Source organism: Trichomycterus rosablanca, chromosome 25, assembly GCF_030014385.1.
Source record: "Trichomycterus rosablanca isolate fTriRos1 chromosome 25, fTriRos1.hap1, whole genome shotgun sequence".
In the NCBI taxonomy this organism is placed as follows: Eukaryota; Metazoa; Chordata; class Actinopteri; order Siluriformes; family Trichomycteridae; genus Trichomycterus; species Trichomycterus rosablanca.
In genome coordinates, this window is record NC_086012.1 from 16711707 (window position 1) to 16738106 (window position 26400).

Sequence of the window (26400 nt, forward strand, 5' to 3'; positions counted from 1 at the left end):
CCTGCTGTGAACCTGACCAGGATAAAACAGCTGATAAAAATGAATGTTTTTGTTTTTTTCTAGTGGTCTCACACTTTTGGCTCCCACTAGAGATTTAAAAGGAAACGTCTGATTGTGAAATCCATCTAGTAATCATTCAAAAGTACTTCTTGTGAAGTTAGAATTAAAAAGGAAACTATTTGAATGGATTATATGTTCATATGTACCCACAGGCCCTGTTGTTGTAGTGTGTTGTGATTATGCAGGTACTTGTCTGTATAATGTGAACCCTCTCATTTCCTTCGGGATCAATAAAGTATCTGTCTGTCTGTCTGTCTGTCTATCTATCTATTCATCTGTCTGTCTTATTAATTATTATTTTCTTTCTATTTTTAGGTCACAGTTCCACTCAGTCATCTCATCAATGCACTGCACACTTTAAAAGGTTCAGTGAGCTGCAGTAGCTCAGTTAAACCGAAGCACAGAGAGAAGAGTCCAGAACAAGAACTGCACACTGCTGAGGTGAGAAACAAAAGTACCAAATGTCCTTTTTTTTTTTTCTTTTTTACCAACCAGAACCAGAACTGGATCTATTTGAACTGGTTGAATGCAGAAAAAAAAATGCAGTTCTAAATCTTGCTGTATTTGGTTTATTTAACCTGCAGATGCTCACTAGATATCTTACAAACATTCAAATACATTTCTAAGCATTTACTAATGATATGTCTCCACTTCTACGTCGCACAGCCTCCGTGGAACCTCAGAGACCTGGGACTGACCGACCTGGGAGTGCCGCACCTGAATGAACTCGTGGACAGACTGTTACCCTGCGTGACTGAAAATGTGTCACCACAGCCTGCTAGAGTAGAATCAAATCCCTGGAGAAGCTCTTACCTCTCCACAGACTCCTTTTTTCACAATAAATATGGTGAGGAATATAGACTATTTAAACTATGGATGGATGGATGGATGGATGGATACTTTATTAATCCCAAAGGGAATTAAGTAAGGGAATTGTATAAACACACAGTCCTTAGTGCTCACTGTCTGATCAGGAATGTGGACAGATGACCATGAGCTTGTTAAACATCCCATTCCAAACCTATTGACATTAATATTGATCCTCTTTTCCACCCTCTTTTTGGTTTCTCTTTTGAGACTTTGTAAAAGGTTTTGACCTGCCTGTTAAGTCAACAAAGGTCAAACAAGTATTGATAGATAGATCACTTTATTAATCCCAAAGGTTAAGTCAGTTATTACAGCAGCTCAATGTAGGGCAGTTGTAGCCTAGTGGTTAAGGTACTGGACTAATAATCAAAGGGTTACTGGTTCAAGAGAGGTTCTAGAGGTGACAGTGCTACCCACCGAGCCACCCGCAATTTTGAATGTGTCTTTTGTCGTAGGTATTGACAGATACAATGTAGGTTTTATAGACAGAGTGGCAGATCATGCTCCATGATGTTTAAGTTCTGTGACTTTATGTTTATTTTTGAGACTAAATGTTTGTCTCTTTCTTTCCTCCAGGCTTCTCAGTTTCTAGAACGAGCGGCGTTTCACCTGTTTTTTGCAAACAAAGCTCTTCCCCTCTCCAGACCGTCTGTTCAGATCTGAACGTCTGGCCAGGTAGAACGTTTACAGATTTGAAATAAATGCAGCGGTGCTTTTTCTTTTGCCTTGTGAACATTAAACATGACATGATTTATTTTCCCTGCACTTTGTTTTCAGTATTGATTCAAACTCGAGGCTTTAAAACTTTAAAGTCAAAGACAAGACGCGTACAGGGTGCGTACGACCGCTCGGACACCGACTCATTCACTCCGTCTTTTATGAAGGTATAAGCTTCCCGGGTAAATATACAGTACAGACTTTTTCTTTTGCATGGGTCGGTGGTTTGTAACGTGCCTGTTGTCCTGACAGGGCTTGCTTTCGCGAGACAGAGCACAAGATCCAGAGACTTTGGACAAGCTCCTGAAAAACAAAAGCATTCCAGATGCACATCACGACGCTTTCAAGACGGGTTTTGCCGAGGGATTTCTCAAAGCTCAAGCTCTAACACAAAGAACACAAGGTAAAGCGCAGGATTTTACTTATTCAAGGCCAAAATAAGGGACAGTGGTAGTCTAGTGGGTAGAGCTTTAGGCTGTCAATTGAAAGGTTGAGAGTTTGAATCCCAGATCTGACCCTGCACTCTGACCCCAGCTTCCAAACAAGCTGGGATACACAAAGTACATACCTGTATATAGCTGTATATGTATATAAGACAAATAAAGGAATTCTATTCTATCCATAAAAGAAAAATCAAGTCCCAATTATGTTTTAAATGTGGTTGCATGCCCTATTTCGGCACCTTGGCCAACCTCTCTTTCCAGACATAGCCGATCATGTCTGTATGTAGACCCATAGGATTCGAACCCTGGATCCCAGCTGTAGTGGGCTAGTGTCATTTAACATTGGGTGCAGTGCCATCCCAGCGCCCCAATATAGCAGTTATTCAAATTTACAGTCAAAAGGGTTTGAATACTTTCTGAATCCACTGTCTATGCTAAATGCATTTTCCTTGTAGACTCGTTGAGGAGGACGAGGCTCATTTTGCTGGTTCTGTTACTGGTGGGATTGTATGGACTCTACAAAACACCGTTTCTATCGGGTAAATGCTTTTGTTCTTCTGCTTTTTAATGCCTGCTTTGTGCGTTTAACCTACTAGGTCATGCCTAATCGTTACTGGTGCACACTGGGACAATAACTCTTTAATTGGTAGATAGATTTAGTATATCGTTAGTCCTAGTTTGCAAATGCATCACTGTTTGACCCTAATCCCTCTCAGCATGGCAGCAGGCTTCGTTAGGTATGACGTGTGTTAGTGTGCTCGCCTGCCTTTGGTGTGTGAACTGTAATCTGACCGTTCCGGACAGTGCGGTTCCGAACCACATCAGGCCTGGACTCGGCGGTGGACCCCGTCCAGATGAAGAACGTGACCTTCGAGCACGTCAAAGGCGTGGAGGAGGCCAAGAACGAGTTACAGGAGGTGGTGGAGTTCCTGAAGAACCCACAGAAGTTCACCGTTCTGGGAGGGAAGCTTCCGAAAGGTACGTGTGTGCGCTCCTAAACAAACATAATGTTTTATGATTGTAGGATTTTGTCGTTAACGTGGGGATTTTCTCTACAGGGATTTTGTTAGTCGGACCTCCAGGTACTGGGAAAACTCTGCTGGCCCGGGCTGTCGCAGGTGAAGCTGACGTTCCGTTCTACTACGCGTCCGGATCGGAGTTTGATGAGATGTTCGTTGGAGTCGGCGCCAGTCGCATTAGGAACCTGTTTCGTAAGTGATCATTTAGACCAAGGGTGTCAAACTCATTTTCACCGAGGGCCACATCGGCATTATTGTGGCCCTCAAAGGGCCGATTGTAACGTATCCTGCTGTGATTGCAGTCTGGAGTGGAGGCTGAATTCTGCATTTATACTGTCCTCCTTTACCACAGACACAACCATTACGCACCGTTTTTCTTCCTGAAGTACAAACTTGTTTTCACTTTCATTACATTTCCTCCTTCTGCTTAATTTTCTTACTTATCTTCTTGTACATTTTGGGATTATGTGTAAATATTTCTTAACATCATCTACTGGTGGGATGCGGTCACTTTGCAGGTCACAAAATCAGCATTTATGTAGGATTTTACAGTGTATTTTAAGACAATCATTCTGCCCTCACTAATAGTTTATCCCCCTTTCTCAGCTAGACAGACAGACAGACAGACAGCTCCCTTCAGAATACAGTCGGTTTGATTTACTTCCCAGCTGTGTGATACACTGTGTGCACCAGAATGAAGTAAAAATACAAACAATAAAAACAATAAAGAACCTAATACAGTAAAAGCACACAGCTGTAGTCAAGTGTTACATCTGGTACAATATGAGCTTTAACCAAACGTAAAATAGCGCTAACGAGTTAGCATTTTGTGTAAAGATACTAATTGCTATAGTAACGGTAACAACAGTATTTAATTACGGTACATTTGTAACTAAAACGCTGTGATATACTCACTAAACATTTACAAACAACTGAGAATATAAACGCCACTACTTACAGACGATGCTTTGGTATTATATTGCAAGATAATTGTTTGTATTTATTTATTATTGTTTACATTACTAACTACGCTACCCCGCGTTCTTTTGCCACCGGTTGCCGTTTAAAGGCGCAGTAAGTAAGTCCCATTAAATTATAAGTGCGTCTCTGTAACAACTCGAACCATCACAACAATCATACAGTCGTTTAGGCCACATAAAATGACGTGGCGGGCCGGATCTGGCCCGCGGGCCGTGAGTTTGACACCCCTGATTTAGACGCTCTGAGGTTTTGAAAACAAAAATAGAATTGGACAAATAGAAACAAGGGAAAAACGCCTTAAACAGAACACTGATCGTGTGTATAAAGTGGAGTAAAACTCAAATAAATAAATATGACAACAGTATTGAAATAGGGTGACCTATGACAACTATTTTAAAACGCTACTTTAAATACGTCTGTGGGAATTTGTGCCCATGTAGTCAAAAGATGACAACATTTGTATGGCTGGTCTGAAAGCCTCAATCGATGTTCCAGTTCATTTCAGAGATGTTGAGTGGAACTGAGGTCAGAGCTCAATCATGACAGGACAGGTAGTTACTGGTTACACAACACAGTCATGGACAATTTAGTGTCTCCAATTCACCTCACTTGCATGTCTTTGGACTGTGGGAGGAAACCGGAGCTCCCGGAGGAAACCCACACAGATACACACAGAAAGGACCCGGACCGCTCCACCTGGGAATCGAACCCAGGACCTTCTTGCTGTGAGGCGACAGTGTATAATAATAAAATTCTTCCTGTTTTCCGCCAGGGGAGGCCAAAGGCAACGCGCCCTGTGTGATATTCATCGACGAGCTGGACAGTGTGGGAGGGAAGAGGATCGAGTCTCCTATGCACCCGTATTCGAGGCAGACCATCAACCAGCTCCTGGCTGAGATGGACGGGTGAGCTTCGACATGCGCCTCACAGACCTGCTTTTAATATAATTATAGAATTATAATGGAATCGTTATGGCTTAACATCCACAGGTTCAAACCGAACGAGGGCGTGATCATTATCGGTGCTACTAATTTCCCTGAAGCTTTGGATAAGTATGTACCCCCAGTGCCTGTACAGAACCTTATGTATGTATGTATGTATGTTCTCAGTCTGAAAGCATTAATACCTCTGTGTTTTTCAGCGCTCTGGTCCGTCCAGGCCGTTTCGACATGCAGGTTACTGTCCCCAGACCCGACGTGAAGGGCCGCACCGAGATCCTGAAGTGGTACCTCAAAAAAATCAAAATGGACCCAGGTGCATTATTTTAGGCCACATTCTATTTTGATGATTATTTATTATGTTAATTAATGCCCGTCACATCTGTACAGCTGTGCAGGCTGAGATCATAGCCAGAGGAACAGTGGGATTCTCGGGAGCTGAGCTGGAGAACCTGGTGAACCAGGCTGCCCTGAAAGCCGCTGTGGACGGCAAGGAGATGGTGACCATGAAGGAGCTGGAGTTTGCCAAGGACAAGATTCTGATGGGTGAGACTTGGACCATACTGTTGAGAATTTTAAGTTCAAAGATCAATATGCCTGTAGGGGCGGCACTGGTGGCTAAGTGGTTAGGACTATTGCCTCACAGCAAGAAGGTCCTGAGTTCGATCCGTCCTTTCTGTGTGGAGTTTGCATGTTCTCCCCCTGTCTGGAGCAGCCGAGGAAATAGATAGATAGAGATCAATATGCCTTGTAGGCTCTCGGGTGGCACAGAGGAAACTTAGACCAGCGCACTAGTATATTTTAGCACTGCGCCACCAGGTCGTGATTTAATTTGTTTTTAAATAGAGCATTACACCAATTCAATAATGATATTGTGTCCTTCAGTGTTTACCCTGCCTTAGCATGATTGTTTCTGCTTTTTCGATGATTATCAAGCTTTTTACTCACTAGAGTAGTGAAAAATAATCAACCATGCTGGCCATTTTCTTTAGATTTCTTTTGGATGTATTTATTGTTGTGTTATTTATCAAGCACAAAGTGTTTCACCTGTTTCCCAGCACACAGGTACTTTAGAAGCAAGGAAACACTAAGATCATGCTGGTCCACTAAAATTAGACCCGTCTCTGTTTCCCACACAGGCCCGGAGCGACGAAGTGCAGAGATAGACGAGAAGAACAAAATCATCACAGCCTACCACGAGTCCGGCCATGCCATCATCGCTTACTACACCAAAGACGCCATGCCTATCAACAAGGCCACCATTATGCCCAGGGGTCCCACTTTGGGTCATGTGAGTTTTGCTAATTATATTAATAATACGGCCTTATTGTTACTCATTATCGTTTTATTTTACTATGGCTGACATTTGGCCCCATTTTATACATCATACTGAGCAGCGTTTACATCCGTGCTCATTCATTTCTGCTGCATTGCTGTCGTTTGTTGCGAGAGCCTCGTCCTTATCAGTCTCTCTTCTTCTCAGGTGTCCATGCTGCCGGAAAACGACCGCTGGAGTGAAACCCGAGCTCAGCTGCTCGCTCAGATGGACGTTACTATGGGTGGCCGAGTCGCGGAGGAGATGATCTTCGGAAATGAGAACATTACTACCGGTAGGTTTGTCCTAACGTCCATCTCGGTCTAATCACACTTACATTAAATACACTTAAATACACCAAAATCCAAGTGACAGGGAGCAAAGTTCTGCACATATCAATGTACAAAGTAATGCACAGTAAGGCTTAACAACAGCTGAAATAATAATCACATACACTAAATGGCCAAAAGTATTTGGACACCTGACCATGAGCTTGTTTACATTTTCAGCATTTGGCGGATGCCTTTATCCAAAGCAGCTTACAGTAGTATGACAGTATACAATCTGAGCAATTAAGGATTAAGGGCCTTGCTCAAGGGCCCAACAGCAGCAACCTGGCAGTGGTGGGACTTAAACCTGTGACCATATGTTTACTAATCCAGCACCTTAACCCCTAGGCCTTGTTGGACGTCCCATTTTGAATCTTTCCAGCTGTAATAACAGCCGCTCTTCTGAGAAGGCTTCTCACAAGACTGTGGCTGAGCGCTGATGTTTGTCATGAAGGCCTCAGTTGATGTCGTTGGAGTTCCCAGGAGTCTCATGCTTCTATAGTTTTGTTTTATAGAGCTTTTGAGGGATTTAACAGGCACTTCAAGCAGTCAAACTCCATATTAATAGCCACGGTTTGACAAGCTTATGACGAGGTGTCCGCATTTTTGATCATGTAGTGAACCTAACGAGGGACTAGTGTAGATCTACTTTGTTCTAAGAGTCATCATGACCGTTTTCCTGTATTCTTTCTGATAGGTGCGTCAAGCGACTTTGACAGCGCTACTAAAATTGCGAAAATGATGGTGACGCAGTTCGGCATGAGCGAAAAGGTGCGCTGGTGCTTCTACAGAGATCAGTAATAATTAAACGATAATATTTTCAGCCTGTGTTTCATCTAGTGCTGATTGATTCTGTTTATTTCTGAAGTGCTAAACAACTTATTTGTGTGTTTTTGTTTGTTGTTGTCTAGCTGGGGGTCATGACTTATGCAGATCTGTCCAAGCAGAGCCCAGAGACTCAAGCAGCCATCGAACAGGAAGTCAGGACACTCTTAAAAGTGAGTCTCGTCCCAGGTGTAGCTCTTATGAGCACAAATAACATTTTAATTACTCATTTTAGGCATGCAAAGTCTGAATTTGTGTGTACGTAATGCAGTTTGGGCTGAATATGAATGTGTTAATAGCTGCATATCACCTTAAAATGTGTGAAGCTCTTGAGTTTGCTCGTATTTTGACTTGTGCCGGGTTCTTTTTCGTCTCAGGATTCGTACGAAAGAGCCAAAACGCTCCTGAAGTCTCGCTCCAGAGAGCACAAGAACCTGGCCGAGGCTCTGCTGAGGTACGAGACGCTGGACGCCAAAGAGATCCAGCTGGTACTGGAGGGGAAAACCTTAGACAGTAGATGAGCAGGATGCAGAACCACAGCTTGGTCTGCTTCAGCACCAGTGTGTGTGAATCCTTCAGTTCCTCCTTTGAGCCCAGACTGAATGTGTCCAACTGATTTCAATCTGCACTGCTTTTTAAAAACGTGTCTATAAATCTGCAGCCACTCCTTATCACCTACCAGTGTTGAGTTTTTACAGAGCTGTATGGCTAGGTTCACCAAGCTAAGCTCCATGTGCAATCCCCCATCCAATCCCCCCATGCTTAAGCTGGTTTGTGTCTTATGTTAACATAGACGGCGGTGGTACGCGAGTCTGTAGAACACATCAACAAAAAAATAGGTCTAGTGAACTAGTACTGATGCAGCATTTTAGTAATAGTATCATAGTTTAGAATAGTAAATCCCTTCCGACATCTCGATCCCCTCTCACTGCATTACCTCAGAAAGCTCAACGGTCGGTGTGGTCAAAAGTGTAATGACCGGATTTGCACATAATGCAAAGTGCAGAAATCACGTGACGAGCGTAATCGTAATGGAAAGTGGCAGAAATCTATACAAGACAAAGGAAGTATCCAGAGTGTAATTAGAAAAGCTCCCCTAAACTAAAATATATATATATACTGTTTGTGGATGTATATGTATATATACAAAGACAGGGGGGCCTATATTATATATAAGTATTCATACAGATATCTAGAGATTAATATAAGTATAAGAATATGATGGAAAGAGGAAAACAATAGTAAGGAAATAAACGTGTACACGAGCGCCCCCTTGTGGAGGCTTTATGTTACATTTTGTATAAAGAGAGGAAGATACATTGCTTGTGTTGCCTGCATCATGTAAAACAGTTTGAAAAACCCTGTATTAAAGTGTGTCTGTACGGTTTTGGCCCGTGTGTGTGTGTGTGTGATCCTACAGCTGAGTAAACATGCTAATTTTCCATGAATTGCTGTATTAATAAAATACACGTTTTTTTTTTAAGCTCTCAGCACGGTTTGGTTTCACCTGTATATTTTCTATTGACCTGCTTTTGAATGTACTCATGCCGTTAGTGGTGTATATATAAATATACTGTATATCTGTGAGCATTTTATCTCCTGTATATACCTGTATAGAGGAACATTCAGCTTCAGGACGGGGCGCTTTTTATTTGGACTTGTGTTTGATGTTTGCGCTGAAATGATGATGAACGAGTTGTTGAGGTGAATAAACATGTACGATGAATTAAGCTCTGCTGCAATCAAACGGGTTTATAAGTTGATTTGACTCTTTTCATCACAAAAACATGATGCATTTTTGCTTTCTGTAAAATCTTTGTAAGTTTTGACCTATTTTTTACCTGAATATGAATTGGGTGACGTGACATTTTTGGTCTTGTCTCTTTTTGTAAAGGGTTTTATCCTTTTGTTTACCAGGTTAAAATGACTAGTAAAAACGGTTGATTTATTACTACCAAGGTAAAACGACTGGTAAAACTGGTTGAATTAGTATTATCAGGATAAAACGATTGGTAAAAATTTCCCAAAATGAAGTGTAAGCCTTTAGTGAAGAGTGGGGCCGACTTTATAATAATAGACATGGGTTCTGGCCGCTCAGGTGGCGCAGCGGTAAAAACACACGCTGGAACCAGAGCTGGGATCTCGAATACATCGTATCGAATCTCAGCTCTGCCTACTGTCTAAGCGGCCACATGAACAAGATTGGCCTGTTGTTCAGATATGAGCGGGACTAAGCCGGATGGGGTCTCTCTCTCATGACTGGTGCAATTACGACCTCTGCTGGCTGATTGATGGCGCCTGCACAGAGATAAGAAAAGACACAACGCCGAACTGCACTGCACTCGTCAAAGTGTAGGTGATAAAAATGCATACGGCTGCTGCCCATGTGTCAGAGGGGGCGTGGGTTAGCTTTGTTCTCCTCAATCAGAGCAGGGATCGGCATTGGTGGAGAGGAAGCATGATGCAATCTGGCAATTGGACGTGATAAAAAAAAGGAAGAAAATGCATAAACAAAAAAATTATATAATAGACATGGGTTTGGATTTTATGTTAGATGTGTTGTCCATAATCTTTTGGCCATATGTACAAACAGCAACATGCTGCCTCTGCCTCTGAGTGTGTTTCTAGTTCGTACGATTCACTTAGTACAAAATCCAGTGAGGGTTAAGAACACGGGGATAAACACGACCCCGTGCAGCAGCCCGAACGAGATGACCAGAAACATGATGGTGAAAAAGGTCCTGAAGATGTAGCTTACTGACGCTGAGAGCACCACCACCCCCAGGATGGTAGAAAGTGCCCCTTGGAGTATGGGATACCCCAGATGTGCCAGGGCATCCACTGCCTTCTCGTTAGCACTAGGCTTACCGCTGGAGACGAACGCGTATGAGATGTGCGCTGAGAAATCCACGGAGAAGCCGATGCTGATGACCAGGTTGATCATGGAAATGGAGTCCAGGTCGATACCCAGTAGCGCCATGAAGCCCGCGACTCCTACGATGACTGATGCGATGGCGAACGTGACCCACAGGGCACAGACCGGGCTCGGGATGAGAATGAGAGCGACGATTAGCATAACTCCAGTCGCTATGCTGACAGTCTGAATAGTGTTGCTTGTTATGATGGTATACTGGTCGTAATAAATAAATGCCGGATGGTACACCACAAGGGGGAGCGGGCAGCTTTGGGCGGTTTTCCTTAACGACTCTAGCATCGTCTTCTCAGAGGATACGTTGACGGTTTGGAGAAATAAACGTGAAGCGAGGAGGGTATCGTTGGCCAAGCTGACATCCAAACTAAAAACTGGATTGCGGTGAAGGAAAACGTAGAGATGCTCCATGAAATCGACCTCTGAGCTGACGTCCAGGTCATTCCCGCGAGCGTAACGCTCAAAAGAATGAAGCCACGACGTCGTCAAGCCGCCGACGAAAGGAAGATCCTGGAATTCTCTGATACAGGATTCGAGCTGAGCTCGTTCACTTCGATTCCAGTACTGAAACGTACCGTTTAGCGCTAACATAACGTTCGGACCGTATTCCCCGAAGAACGTGTGCTCGTCTTCGTAGTATTTAACGACGTACGACTGATCGACCGCCAGATTCTTCAGGTCGATTCCTTCCTTCATCGTGGTGCATCCGTAGACGCTGACGGAAACGTAGCCGAGGTAAAGACTGACGACCAGCGCTTTGGTCAGACCTGAGGTCAGAACTGGTCCGTAGAATTTCCTGAAGAACATGGTCATCCAATGTTCCTTCTCGGTGCCGGTTTCACCGTCGTAGGCTCCTCCGACACAACACACGACGTAACCTTTCGACGCTCCGGCCGGACGTTCCTCAGGAACCTTCATGCACGTCCACCAGTGTCGGTTACTTTCCTCACGCTCGCCGTTCAGCGCCAGACACGCGCCGAAGAAGCTGATATTGTAAAGGTAGCAGAACAGGATAGCCGAGCCCGCGTACAGGCAGAAGGACTGGACCGATGGGAAGGGGTTGCCGTAACTCAGATAAAAAGCCAGCACGTCTGTCAGGGTGGTGATGGTGATGGAGATGGCAGCCTCTCTGTAGGTGGCAGCCAGGCGCTCCGGTACGCCGTCCTGGACCGCAGTCTGCTGCCAGCAGGAGATCATGATGAACATGTCGTCCATGCCGATCCCTGGAAAACAAGCATGTAGTGTTTAATACTCTCAGTTGAAGCTCGTTCGTTTGCTTTCATGAGCTTAGAAAACAGGACTTACCAAGCACCAGGAACGGAGATGATGCCACGGTTATGACGAACGGGACATCCAGGAGTAACAGTAATCCGAAGCTGGAGAGCACGGCTAACCCTGTTGAGACGACGCCGAGAAACGCCACCCACACTTTATTCCTCACACTGTCCAGCCTGCAGGAGGAATCAGATCAAGCGAATAAAGGCCTGAACTTGTTATATAGAATCTTCTTCTGAATTTACAGTCTTTATAGATGCAATTTAATATCCAGGATTCAACTTGAACATATTTTGGTCTGCAGACCCAGTTTTATGAACAGTTTAATCCTATAATCAGGCCTTATTATAAGATTTCTTAGTTGTGTTGGGTTAATATAGTATTACTTACTATATAAGGAACTTCAATTCCAGTAGAATTGGGTTTGAATCTTGGCTGGCCCTTGGTCTACACAGACGTGATTTCTCTATGTCAGGGTAGGGTATGTCTAAGGTGTATTTCTGCCCTGTGCCCAGTGTTTCTGGGTGGCATTGGGTCTATTATGCCCCTATATTAAAAGCCAACAAGTTGCTCATGTTGCATGCAGTTGTGCTATTAGCTTTGAATATGTTGACTTCACTGGATTTGTCTGTAATTATGATATTAATCAAGTAATAATTATTTTAGTACCTGATACAGGAGAGAACTGAGAACAGGATGGCGATGCAGTAGGTGATGGAGAAAAGCTGTGTGACGGACTCGGTGCTCTTCTCAAATTCCTGCTGTCTCGATATGGACGTGAAATAAGACACCTGAAAGAAACCCACAATGATTCTGACTCTCTAGAATCACTTAGTATAAAAGTTCAGGTCAGTTTGGTGATTTTCCGGCTTTAGAACACTTGATTTAACTAAGAGGGTTGAAAGTCTTTATAGTTTCAGTGGTGCAGAGCGGCAGGGACGGTTGTTTTAAGCAGGTCTCTGGACAGACGGAGGAAAAGGGAACGTCCAGCCCAGTGATACTGGTGACCAATTGGATCAGACCCATCAGGTCGCTGCAGAGGCTTCTGCAGAATGTAAGCGCACTTAAAATAGTCCGGAAGTAAAATAAAGAAATGGTAAGATAAAGATATGGGAGCTTAAGGAAGAGAAAAGCAAAGTCAGAAGTACATCTACACTGTCAGTATTTAGCAGACACTTTTATCCACAGCGACTTACAGTACTGTGACAGTACACTGTCTAAGCAATTGAGGGTTAAGAGCTTTGCTCAAGGGCCCCTGCCCCTACCCCTGCCCCAAAGAGTAGTAGTGGTCTAGTGTTGGTACATATGCTATTTATAAATGATCAAACAGGGTTCATGTTCTTGTGGGATGCAGAAGCTTTGGGTGAACAAGTTGCAAAAAGTTGGAAACTTTGAGATGAGCTGAAATGTGGAGTGTCAAAGGAGGAAAATCATCAAAACATTGGACAGGACCAAAGTTGGACACCTCTCGACACGGGGCGCCATACATGTTGACTTACCTGAGTGACGGACGTGGTTTTATTACTCAACAAACTCACAAATTCATTCAGCCAAGCGTCCTCCAGTGAGCTGTTCACCTGTCGCAGGTAGTAAAAGAGTCTCACTGCTTTGGCACGCTGAACCGTTCCATTCTCATCCACCCCCACTCGTCCGATTAAATGTCCCAGATGGACCGGACCCAATCTGGAGTCCCGGTGCACCGGAAACATCAGGTTAAGCACCTCGATGCGACTGGCATTGTAGTCCAGAAGCTTGAGGAGTGTGTTATCATGACAGGAGTTTTTCCCTCCAGCACAGACATCAGTGTAGGAAAATTCTTCACCTCCAAACCGCGCGGTCATCGTTTTAACCTGGGTGTCCACGTGTAGGATTTCTTCAAGTGCATCCGCACTGATGGCGTTCATTTCAGATGTGAAGATTACAGACGCATATGAGCCATCGGTGGTCAACCTGAGAGTGGAGAACAAGTCATAGTCATCCTCGTCGTCATCATCCTCCTCTTCTTCATCTTTGCCGGGTCTGAAATAGGTCTCGAAGAATTGCTTCTCGATCTTCGCATGGCCGTCACGCGGTGTGAACTGCACCACGATGTCGTTAGACTTTCTGTCCTCGAGAAAGTAAAATCCGACGCCGAAAGTCACAGAAAGAAAAAGCGGGATGATGATGAACCACCCAGGATGCTGTCCTACAAACCTTCCAAGTCGTTCCAGACAAGATCGGATCGGCTTTTCCACACAGTTTGTGGTGAACATCATGATCGACGTGAGAACTTTAATGAGCTTTAGACCAGCTCCTGATCTTTCTATTAAATAAATGAATATAATATAATATAATGAAATCGTTCCTCCTCAGCTTCAGTCTTAGGAACCTACTAGCACTGCAGATTCAGCTCCTAAAGTGGTGCATAATGAGTTCATAGGCTGGATCAGGTGTGGTAGGAGGGACAACCTGAAACTCTGTACCTGGACCACCTCTTTCCCCTCATAACCCTGTAGTAAATGTGAGTTGAGAAGGAGAACAAAGGTTCTTCTTTAAATCTTGGTTTTTTACAGCATGGATGAATAAAAAGCCATTGTGGTCCGCAGTATAATGAGGCGGTGCTATAGCTTTCCTCTAAGAGCTGTAATTTTCTGATGCAGTGGTCTGGTATCTCCTGTATATCCCGAGGCTATCAAACCCTTTAGAGACACACAATAGGCCATTGTTGCTGCAGACTAAAAGATAAGTGTCAAACTTTAGAGAATAATATAGTAAATCCTTCAATAAACCAATGACAATAATAAAACTAATCATTTATAATTTTTTATATATCAGTGTAATTATTATCAGTATTATTATAATTAGTATTCTATTGGTTGACCTATTTCTTTTACTTTTCGGGGTTGGCCAAAGTCCTGCAATGGATTGCCCATCTGTCCAGGGTCATTTCAGCATTGCGCCCAGTGTTTCCCAGTACAAACCAGAAAAAAAAGGAAAAGGGACACAAGTGAACTGTACCGGCCTAAACGCTTGACCTTTACGGTCAGTACAGGAGTCTGTCGGTTGTATTATATTATGGGGGTCAGTTTGCTGCCCAAGGTGTGTTCCTGCTTAGCACCCAGTGGTACTGGATGGCTCTGGATTCACGTCGACCCTGACCAAGAGGAGTCAAAGTTCAAGACAAACTTTAGCGTCATCTCTGTCGATGACGTCACTGGACTGGCATGATAGCCACGCCCACCGGGAGAGATCGAACCTCTGGACAACAACAGTGTCACGTCACCCTGATCAACCTGAGCCAGACACACACGAACATGGAGGACGACGTCTTAACCACGCTTAAAATATTAATCATCGGAGAGAGTGGAGTTGGAAAGTCCAGGTGATAAGAGATTATTATTAAAATTGTTTATTACGGCTGTGTTGTTTACGTGTACAAGTCGCGACACTAAGTTAGCATCCGGTAGCTAGTACCTAGCTAACTTTTCTTTAGCACTTATTCGGCGACAGAATTCATATTTTCGACCAGGTCATTTTATTATATTAATATCAGCGCTCCGTTTGGTCGAAGTTAATCAACTGTATCTGATTATATCCAAGTTTTCTCGAGTGACAGGCCAACTTCATTAGCTAGCCGAGCTAAAGCGGTGAAAATGGTGATGTTTTCCCACCCATTTTCTGCACAAGTCCCGCCCTCTGTGCTGTGATTGGTGGAGAGCCTTATTGTCTAATCTCCTATTGGTCAAGCCGAATTATAGAGCCCTTCGTAACGCACAAGGTAAAGTTGCCGGAATAGCGGTGAGGAAAAAAAAAAGACAATTAAATTATCTACCGACTTGTGGAAGAAAGATCGAAAATATTTGTTTACATTGTTAATTAATACGTTTGGATCAAATGTAAACACAGATTTTGTTTTTAAAGAGACTTCGGGACATTCCAGGAACGCTGCCAGCTGCGGTTGGAATGGGACCATGGCTCTGTCCCAAATCGCACACTACCACTACACCACGAGTGTGCCAAATTAGTACACTACCAGTAGTCGCGGTGGGTACTGCTCCTTCTGGAAACACTTGGCTTAAGGCAGGAGTGCACTGTGGACGTGGGGCAGTTCAGCTCAGGTCACCACACACACGCGGGGACAGCCTAGAGCAGCCAATCCACCTTCTGCGTGTTTTTGAAAGGTGGTAGTAATCAGGATTCCCATAAAAAAAAAACCCACAAAGACACTAGGAGAACATGCCAAACGCCACAGACACTAGAAGCCAAGTTCTCATGACTAATGCTGCTGTATGGCACCCACTGTTTCATCTAATTTATTGAGCATTGGTTAGTGTTACAGACGTCTTTACAGTATATTGTCACTATATGGCCGAAAGTATTTGAACACCTGATCATGAGCTTGTTGGACATCATATGGGAGGTCAGGCACTAATGCTGGATGAGAACGCCTGGCTACCAATCTACGCTCAGCTTCATCCTAAAAGTCTTCAAAAGGACAAGGGTCAGGGCTCTGTACAGGCCACTGAGATCCTCTGCACTCTGTTACTTGCCTAAAACTTCTTTTTATCATTTATTAAAAATTCCTGCTATAAATGGGTGTGGCTGAAAACCCTGAACATAATTACCATCATCAGGAGGGTTTTGTTGTTCTATAAGCAGGAGTCATTGTGAATGTTTTTTTTTCCACACAGTTTACTCCTGAGGTTTACAGATGACACATTCGACCCAGAATTAGCTGCAACTATTGGTGAGTCGGAGCATCATCATACTCTGTGTGCCAGATCCCATAATACTGACCTATCAGGTGACCCAAAACAAGTGAGCGGTTGGGATTGTTGTCTGAGTATCTAATCAGGTTCAGTTTGGCAGCTGGTGAACTTCCCGATTACATTTAATACATTTGAAACTGTCAGAATTTATACAAATGAGTCTAGTTGCAGGTCAAGTGAAGACCTGGCACCTTCACACAGTCAGTCACTGACAGAAAAATTGTGCTGAAAGTCAGATAGCGCAGAAATTATAAACAGTCAGTCAGTAACAGACTTCTTTCTTCCAAGAAATTTGTTTACGGCTGTTGGTAGCTCTCCACAATATACAGACGATATAGTATATGGACAAAACGCTAATTAGACAGTGTACAAATTATAATGAGCTATTAAGATTTGCATATATACAAAAAATAGAATACTAGCAACAAGATAAATAATAAAAATTACAAATTTAATTACAGTATAATACAACACAGTATATGTAAAGTGCAGTGTGGCAGTGTAGTGTGGCAGTGTAGTGTGGGATATAAACAACAGGTCAGTTCTAGTTATTAATGAGTTTGATGGCACTTGGGGGGAATAAACTGTTACTGTGTCTGTTGGATTTTGTGAATTTGATCGTCTGTGCGTTCTAGGTGTGGACTTCAAAGTGAAAACTATAGCGGTAGATGGTAACAGAGCAAAGCTGGCGATATGGGTACGTACGCAGTTTCCATCACAGATCAACTTCTCACCTACACAGACACAAAGAAGGACACACTAACGTACAAACACTGCACCGGACATACAATAAAACACTGCATTGCCTGCCAGTTTAATCCGGGTGCCTACACAGACATGATTGGCTGTGTCTGGGGTAGGGAAGGTGGCACCTGCACAGAGGTGAGGAAATAATGGAGATCAGTGTGTGACTTTCCGTTTTTTGTATTAGATATGAATGTCTGAACAGCTTGTGAGAAACAACAATCGTGACAAGCCCATCGTGACACTGAAGGAAGGATTTGTCAGAGTACAAGTGAACAGAAATGACATGTTTAGCATTTAGATGTAGCCAATGTACATGATAGCAATTAAACACTTTATCCTGATCAGTGTCCCACCCAGAAAAACTGGACTCAGTGCAGAGTAACAGAAACTCACCCTGAGTACCCGAAGGAAGCCAATGCAGACTCCCACAGACTAGAGGGGTATCACAGACTGGGGCTGTGCGGCACCTACACATCCATCTGAGCCATCTTACCTCGTAACTAGACTCCATGAGTTCATGTTTTGCCCACTAGATTTCACTGCTGCACAGAGATAATGATTTTGCTCCAAAGCGGGAGGTTCGAACCTCAGACGTTTGAGCAGGATGGCACACTCACACATTTACTCAGTCCTAGAGGCAATCTAGAGCCAGTCAGCTATCTGCATGTGTCTGGGAGGTGGGATAAACCCCGGAACACACACACACACACACACACACACACACACACACACACGTCCCCAGGGCGCACACTGCTGTGCTGCACCCACTCTACATGCACGAGCAAACATATAGCAAACATATAGTAAGGCTGTGACCTGTGAATGCAGGCTGTGAATGCAGTTTGGAATGTTTGTGCCATAAAACTGTATGAATCCAGACGTTCGTTTGATGTTTTAGGACACAGCCGGACAGGAGAGGTTCCGAACCCTGACGCCCAGCTACTACAGAGGAGCACAGGGTGTCATATTAGGTGAGTGCACACGTGATCCAGACTTTACCCAGTAACCAGCCATTCTAAACTAGCGACTAAAAAGTTTAGCTCCCGAGGCTGCTGCTGTCGGTGCCCCGAGTACTGCGTCTCGGATGTAAGTGAGCTGTGATTGGTCGGGTTCACGCCGCCGTTGTCTCGTGCGTTCCAGTGTACGACGTGACCAAGCGGGACTCGTTCACGAAGCTGGAGAACTGGCTCAGTGAGCTGGAGACGTACTGCACACGCAACGACCTGGTGAAGATGCTCGTCGGAAACAAAATAGACAAGGTACGTGCGCAAGTGCTCATGGGAATTTATGAGCAGCTTAACGCTGGGTCTGTCTGAAAACGTAGTGAGCCGCCTTGCTGCAGCTGCGAGGATCCACCTCAGCAGAGAGGATTCTAACAAGACATGGAACTCATGAGGCAGATTATTTAGACGCACTACTTAGACGTCACCGCAGTTTTTGCTTATTAAGCTAACACAGTTAGCCTCAGGCGGCACAACCCACTAGCACGCTGGCTAACGTCTCCCTCCGCGTACCGAAAACAGTGAAACTGTCCCTGACGATCCCGAATTTACAAATAAACGACACTCGTATAGTTACACCTTTATACAGATTAAACGACAACGAGAATTTATTTACATTTGAAAAGAACTCCGTTGGTTGCTCCACATTTTATTCGTCCGCACTGAATGCTGGGATTGCCCTCAGCGCTGAGGAGGCGTCGGACGCTCCCTCGTCATTCAGTCAGATCATCACTCAGAATTAAGGCGCCTCAGTAGGAGCGTTTTAAGGCATCTTAGAATTTAGACACGCCCTCTTCTCGGGAGTGTAGGCTGACGTAACATACGTCTGTGTAGAGAGGCACGGTGGCTAAGTGGGTAGCACTGTCGCCTCGCAGCAAGAAGGTCCTGGGTTCGATCCCCCAGGCGGGGCTGTCTGGGTCCTTTCTGTGTGGAGTTTGCATGTTCTCCCGGTGTCTGCGTGGGTTTCCTCCGGGAGCTCCGGTTTCCTCCCACAGTCCAAAGACGTGCAAGTGAGGTGAATTGGAGACACTAAACTGTCCAAACTTGTGAACTGATGAATGTTGTGTAATGAGTAACTACCGTTCCTGTCATGAACGTAACCGAAGTGTAAAACATGACGTTAAAATCCTAATAAACATCAACAATCAGAGCTACGCAGGCCTCACTACTGTCTTATAGACCCACTCCACCCTGTCTGCTCTCTTCTCCACCTCTCCACCACACCCTCCATTATTCTGTACATTATCCTCTCCTTCCGTTCTAAACTGCCGGGTTTTGTTTCAGGAGAACCACGAGGTGGAGCGGAGCGAAGGCCTCAAATTCGCCCGGAAACACTCCATGCTGTTCATCGGTAAGTTTTCGACAGGATTAACCAGACCCGGTTTAAATGGTACGCGCTGGTCCTCATATCTGGATTTTTCTACCATTTTTTCATGCTGACGTTCGTATTTAAGCCCCTGTTGGCCACCGCGGGCTGCGGATCAGCACACGGTGTTCCTCAGATGTTTTTCCTTCACTAAATCAGTTCAAAATGTACTTTTATTTTGTACCCGGTGCTTTTTTTTAATCGGACGGAAAAACTATAGAGAGGAACGCATTAGGGAGCTGGAGCTGATCTGTAATCTGACCTTTGCTGTCTGACGGGTCAGCACGTGGCGCCACGCCCATCTGCCGTATGTGCTAGATTAGTGTCATCAGCATTGCGTCATCAGAACACTGAACACTCATCGTTTATTATTTATTATACAGTATTTTTTATTGGGCAGTTGTAGCCTAGTGATTAAGGTACCGTAAGGTACCAGTAATCCGGAGGTTGCTGATTCAAGCCCCAGGTTGCCACCGTTGGGCCCTTGAGCAAGGCCCTTAATCCTCAATTGCTTAGATTGTACACTGTCACAACTGTAAGTCGCTTTGGATAAATGCTGTGAATGCGAATATTATATTCACGGCATTCAGCAGACTCTTTTATTTTTCTAATAAAGCTACAAGCTTTGGATAAAAGATCTAAGCATACGAGGGTTAGGGCCTTGCTCAAGGGCCCAACAGTGCCATCCAATTATTAGTCCAGTACCTTAACCGCTGAGCCTCCGCTTCCCCTAATTAACACTTTCCGATCTTGTTTACACTTACGCATTTTGTCAACGCTTTTATTCAAATCTAATCCAAGCAATTGAGGGTTACGGGCCTTGCTCAAGGGCCCAACGTGGATTGAACCAGCAACCTTCTGATTATTTCATTACCTGAGCTAAGCTATCACTGCTCCTCATGTTTATGTTACAGATGTATTGCAGAGAAAAATAATAATAATTAAAAAAAATCAATTTTAACAGGCAAGTAAACATGAAGTGAACTTGTACATGAACTCCCCCTGGTGGAGGCTTTACTAACCACAGTAGGACCAGATTGCCAACATTTTTATTAATTAAGTATTTTCATTTTGGTGCATAGATTGTGTTGCCTGGGTAGGTAGGTAGGTAGGTAGGTAGGTAGGTAGGTAGGTAGGTAGGTAGGTAGGTAGATACATAGATACTGTAGGTAGGTAGATAGATAGATAGATAGATAGATAGATAGATAGATAGATAGATAGATAGATAGATACTGTAGATAGATAGATAGATAGATAGATAGATAGATAGATAGATAGATACTGTAGGTAGGTAGGTAGATACTATAGATAGATAGATAGATAGATACTGTAGATAGATAGATAGATAGATAGATAGATAGATAGATAGATAGATAGATAGATAGATACTGTAGGTAGGTAGGTAGATACTATAGATAGATAGATAGATAGATAGATACTGTAGATAGATAGATAGATACTGTAGGTAGGTAGGTAGATACTATAGATAGATAGATAGATAGATAGATAGATAGATAGATAGATAGATAGATAGATAGATAGATAGATACTGTAGGTAGGTAGGTAGATACTATAGATAGATAGATAGATAGATACTGTAGATAGATAGATAGATAGATAGATAGATAGATAGATAGATAGATAGATAGATACTGTAGATACTATAGATAGATAGATAGATAGATAGATAGATAGATAGATAGATAGATAGATAGATAGATAGATAGATAGATACTGTAGATACTATAGATAGATAGATAGATAGATAGATAGATAGATAGATAGATAGATAGATACTGTAGATAGATAGATAGATAGATAGATAGATAGATAGATAGATAGATAGATAGATAGATACTGTAGATACTGTAGATAGATAGATACACAGACAGACAGATAGATAGATAGATAGATAGATAGATAGATAGATAGATAGATAGATAGATAGATAGATAGATACTGTTGACAGATAGATAGATAGATAGATAGATAGATAGATACTGTAGATAGATAGATACTGTAGATAGATAGATAGACAGACAGACAGATAGATACTGTTGACAAATAGATAGATAGATAGATAGATAGATAGATAGATAGATAGATAGATAGATACTGTAGACAGATAGATAGATAGATACTGTAGATAGATAGATAGACAGACAGACAGATAGATAGATAGATACTGTAGACAGATAGATAGATAGATAGATACTGTAGATAGATAGATAGACAGACAGACAGATAGATAGATAGATACTGTAGACAGATAGATAGATAGATAGACAGACTTTACAGACCCTGAAGGAAATTAAAGAAAGGGTGGTGGTAAAAATCATGAACAAAATGTGGGTCGCTTGAAAAAAAGGTAAATAAATACCCTGACATACTACACAATACTGTACAGATGATTTCACGTTTAGTAAATGATAACTTGTATGTATTCAGTGGACGTGAAAGCCGGTTTCTGTTCTCTCTCCTCAGAGGCGAGCGCTAAGACGCGGGACGGGGTCCAGTGTGCCTTCGAGGAGCTGGTGGAGAAGATCCTGCAGACTCCGGGCCTGTGGGAGAGCAGCGCTCAGAACCAAGGCGTCCAGCTCCGAGAACAGCAGCTGAACGAGCAGGGTCACGGCGCCTGCGGGGGGTACTGCTCCCTCCTCTAACTCCCACGATTCCAGCGGACTCAGACGCCAGACGGCTTCCGAAGGAGAGGGCCGACCGGCACAGCGAAGGACTTCCGTATTCACGCCGCCCCGCCTTCTGTAACACGTGTAATTTATTATAGAGCCGCATTAATCGTGTATTATAGGAACCATCCTGGTCCCGGCTCAGGTCCTGTCTTTCACTACGTCACTTTTGCTCGAGCCGGACGCCCCGGGCTGACATCATTCCGTCTCTGTGGCATGATAGTTAAATATTTGGGTTAATTTACTCTCCGGGAGAACAGGTCTATATGAAACGCACATCCTACAGTTTATTGCTCTCTAATATACTCTGTTATTCTATATTTTTATTATTTCAGCAAGTACGAATGTTTTATCTGGACAGCAAGCACCGTCCTATTTGCTCTTTTTATAATATGTACTCTCACCTAGCATGTTCTTCATAAATATCCCCAAATGTTCCATATAAAATGTGTTTTGGCTTCTTTTTGTTCTCTTTTTAACAATTAAACACAATTTTTGACTGTAGACGTTCAACCGTGTAATAACTCTGATTAATCTGTTCTTTTATTTTATTGAATCGTGTCTTATGGACCTCTGTTGTATAAAAATTGATCATCTTTGTAAATCTGATTTCCATTCCAGAGTTTGTTCCTGAAAGACATTCACTTCTTTCATCACCAATTTTTATTATGATTTTATTATCATTTAGTGTTTTTTGGCCGCCTCTGTATTTTAGGGGTCACAACAGCGGATGTGGTCCTCCGAATGGACCTCTATTTAAAGCGTTCACACCGAGACGTTCATTTATTTATCTTAAATAATCACAGTGGCCTGCTTCCACCTAAAAACACTGACCGCAGGTTATTCACAGGTCACTCGCTCACAGCTGGAGGCTAAATTAGAGCCACCGGTTAACCTTTCATGCATTTAGAGAGGTGGGAGCTTGTCGGACTTCCCATTTCAAAAACAAATGGTATTAAAATAAAGTGACCTCAGTGTGATCCTTTCAGCTAGAACACCAGTCAGGACAACCAGTTAAACTTTCATGCTTTTAGGGAGGTGGGAGGAAACCAGAGCACCTTGGAAAACACCTCACAGACTGGACGGTTTGTGAGTTTTGAACCCGGGCCCCCGGGAACCTCATGCGCGGTGCCACTCTGCAACCACAGAACATTGAAATATAAAATAGTTTAGGCTTTATAGCTTTATTTATCAGGATTTTACGTCATGTTTTACACACTTTGGTTACATTCATGACAGGACAGGTAGTTACCGGTTCAAGTTTTAAATGTCAAACACAGTCATGGACTATTTAGTATCTCCAGTTCACCTCACTGCATGTATTTGGACTGTGAGAGGAAACCGGAGCTCTAGAGGAAATCCACACAGACACGCTCCACCTAGGAATCGAACCCGGGACCTTCTTGCTGTGAGGCGACAGTGCTACCCGACGTGTGTCCTGTGTTCTTGAATGAACTGGTGGACCCTAAATTGGTGAAATGAATACATTAATTTATCCAGAATGTGTTGCCGTTTGTGTCCAGTGTTTTTGGTCGGCGCCACACGCACTTTGACTCTGACCAAGACGAAGCGTCTAACAGAAATGAAAGAATGACCTCCGGATGACAGGAGGCAGTTTGGTTCCGATAGTAGACGGACAGGAACTCGGTCCGACCGCTCGGTTTCTCTTTACTATCTCAACAAGCCGACGTCTGACTCCAGGCTCGACCTTCTTATAGAAATAAACACCGGTATGAGTCGGCCGCTGATTTCCACGTGTTTCCTTGTGTCTTCTGTGGCCTCCAGCGTGTCCATCATTAATTCCTCTCATCAAAAATCAATCAAAGCTTTGCTTTCCTTCTTGATGAGCACGTCAGGATGGAAAATGGTGCGTCGCTGCAAACCAGTAACGGCATGAAGGTTTTGAATGACTGTGAGTTCTGTTTATCTTCTGTAGATGATTCGTGATGGTGGTGGTGGTGCGCTGACCGAGCGTGAGTTGAAAGGAAACTGTATAAGCTTGCTGGTCTGGTGGTTGTTATTCCAAATGCTCTGGATGGTTCTTTGGTTCTTGGTTTGTTTTGATTGCGTTTCGTGGATTAATTGGACGCGTCTTTGGAAGGATCTTCTCTCTTTACGTCTAGATCTTAATCCTCCGGATTTACCTTCAGAAGACCTGTCTCCTTGTACCTGACATCTCTTGAAACGTCTCTTTATACTTCAAGACACAAAAAACACCCAAAGCTTCTTTATTGTGAGTTTTCTGAAAATCTGCAGGGTCAAAACGCACCTACAGCAACTAAGAATAATAATCTGCTTGTGTAGAAAGTCCTGTGATGTATTTTAACTGAAGCTTAACCTAATTATTGTATTATTATAATTATTTTAGGGCAGTGGTTAAGGTACTGGACTAGCAATCATAAGGTTGCCGGTTAGAGCTCCATCAGCGCTGAGTTGCCAATGTTGGGCCCCTGTGCAAGGCCCTTAACCCTCAATTGCTCGAATCATATCCAGTTCATAATTGTAAGTCGCTTTGGATGTTTTGGACCCAGGTAGCCTGGTGGGTAGAGATTGTCAGTTTGAATCCAGGCTCTGCTATGTAGCCACAGTTGGGCCCTTGAGCAAGGCCCTTAACCAAGTCTGCTCCAGGGGTGCCGTACAATGGCTGACGACTTCCAAAACGAGCTGGGATATGTGGAAAAAGAATTTAATTGTACTGTATACGTGTACATGCAGTGATAGCTGAGTGGTAAATGTGCTGGACTAGTAATCAGAAGGTTCCTGGTTCAATTTGCTGTGTAGTGTATTTTGGTGCCCCAGAACTCCATTACAAATGGGTTTGTTTGTTTGTTTGTTTATTAGGATTTTAACGTCATGTTTTACACTTCGGTTACATTCATGACAGGAACGGTAGTTACTCATTACACAAGATTCATCAGTTCACAAGGTTATATCAAACACAGTCATGGACAATTTAGTGTCTTAAATTCACCTCACTTGCACGTCTTTTGACTGTGGGAGCAAACCGGAGCACCCGGAGGAAACCCACACAGACACGAGGAGAACATGCAAACTCCACACAAATAGGACCCGGACCACCCCACCGGGGGATCGAACTCAGGATCTTATCATTACAAATGGGGAAATAGTTTAAATTAATAAAGGGGCGGCTCGGTGGGTAGCACTATCGCCTCACAGCAGGAAGGTCCTGGGTTCGATTCCCAGTTTGGGCGGTCTGGGTCCTTTCTCTGTGGACGTTGCATGTTCTCCCCGTGTCTGTGTGGGTTTCCTCCGGAGGCTCCGGTTTCCTCCCAATGTGACTGTGTTTGACATTAAGAACTTGAACTAATGAATCCTGTGTAAGCAGTAACTACCTGTCCTGTCAGGAACGTAACCAAAGTGTGTAAAACATGACGATAAAATCCTAATAAATTAATAATAAATTAGTAAAGACAAACTGGTAAAAATTCATGTGTGTACAATCTGACTATACAACACAACTGGAGTTTACAGAGATGACGTTAAAATATTGAGAATTCCTGTAAACTTGGACTAAGAAGTGAAAACCTGTAAAGTGATGGAAATCTGTAGACGTGCTCAAAATATTTTCCTCCTTGCATTTTGGAATGGAACAGATAAAGAATTCAAACAGTGAGAAAACATCGGCTCATACGATCTGTTACATATCTCTGAGAAATATTTTAATAGGAACTGTTTTCCAGACGGACCGTGTCTGACGCACACACTAAATTCTGCGTTATTATCAAGGTGCATAGCTGAAACGCACATTCTCCTTCATTACAGACAAAATCCACGTGAACATCAGAGCGGCCGAGCGCTGGGGAGATATGAACGGCGGTAAGTGTTTCAGTATGAGCGCCGCTGGATCTCTGTCAGATCAGAACCCGCCTGTGAATATTTTCATTCATACATTCATTCAGTGTCTGTTTTACCACTGATTTATCCTGGTCAGGGGCGCTGTGAGTCTGGTTCATTGGGCGAAAGGCAGGAAACCCCCTGGACAGGTCGCCAGTCCATTACTATTAAAATTCAGGGCCATTTTTAGTAGATCCAGTTGACCTGACTGCACGTCTTTGGACTTGTGGAAGGAAACCGGAGCGCCTGGTGGAAACCCACACGGACACAGGGAGAGCATGCCAACTCCACACAGAAA

At 43.5% G+C, this 26400-nt stretch overlaps 3 protein-coding genes across 3 annotated transcripts in view; 2 read left to right on the forward strand and 1 right to left on the reverse strand.

Moving 5' to 3' along the window:
* The window catches only part of yme1l1b (YME1-like 1b), a 10437-nt gene extending 1196 nt beyond the window's left edge, over positions 1-9241 (forward strand). The window contains exons 2-18 of the mRNA XM_062988095.1: positions 376-501; positions 727-907; positions 1504-1602; positions 1705-1811; positions 1897-2047; positions 2543-2626; positions 2892-3065; positions 3146-3298; positions 4860-4992; positions 5077-5139; positions 5229-5341; positions 5416-5571; positions 6165-6316; positions 6509-6635; positions 7367-7440; positions 7581-7667; positions 7872-9241. Of these exons, the coding sequence (XP_062844165.1) occupies positions 376-501; positions 727-907; positions 1504-1602; positions 1705-1811; positions 1897-2047; positions 2543-2626; positions 2892-3065; positions 3146-3298; positions 4860-4992; positions 5077-5139; positions 5229-5341; positions 5416-5571; positions 6165-6316; positions 6509-6635; positions 7367-7440; positions 7581-7667; positions 7872-8015 (2124 nt within the window). The 3' untranslated portion in view covers positions 8016-9241. The remainder of the gene's footprint in view (positions 1-375; positions 502-726; positions 908-1503; positions 1603-1704; positions 1812-1896; positions 2048-2542; positions 2627-2891; positions 3066-3145; positions 3299-4859; positions 4993-5076; positions 5140-5228; positions 5342-5415; positions 5572-6164; positions 6317-6508; positions 6636-7366; positions 7441-7580; positions 7668-7871) is intronic.
* Positions 9242-10132: 891 nt separating this feature from the next.
* On the reverse strand, positions 10133-13953 carry LOC134302854 (patched domain-containing protein 3). Its single transcript, XM_062988093.1, has 4 exons — positions 13198-13953; positions 12368-12489; positions 11729-11874; positions 10133-11646 (listed from the first exon to the last, which is right to left on the reverse strand). The coding sequence occupies exons 1-4, from the start codon at positions 13951-13953 to the stop codon at positions 10133-10135; spliced, it is 2538 nt and encodes an 845-aa protein (XP_062844163.1).
* A 960-nt stretch (positions 13954-14913) lies between these two features.
* Positions 14914-22751, forward strand: rab18b (RAB18B, member RAS oncogene family). The gene is made up of 7 exons (XM_062988132.1): positions 14914-15059; positions 16369-16424; positions 17082-17143; positions 18092-18164; positions 18334-18452; positions 19479-19545; positions 22045-22751. Exons 1-7 carry the CDS (start codon positions 14992-14994, stop codon positions 22221-22223), a joined length of 624 nt encoding a protein of 207 aa, XP_062844202.1. The 5' UTR covers positions 14914-14991; the 3' UTR covers positions 22224-22751.
* Positions 22752-26400: the final 3649 nt, after the last annotated feature.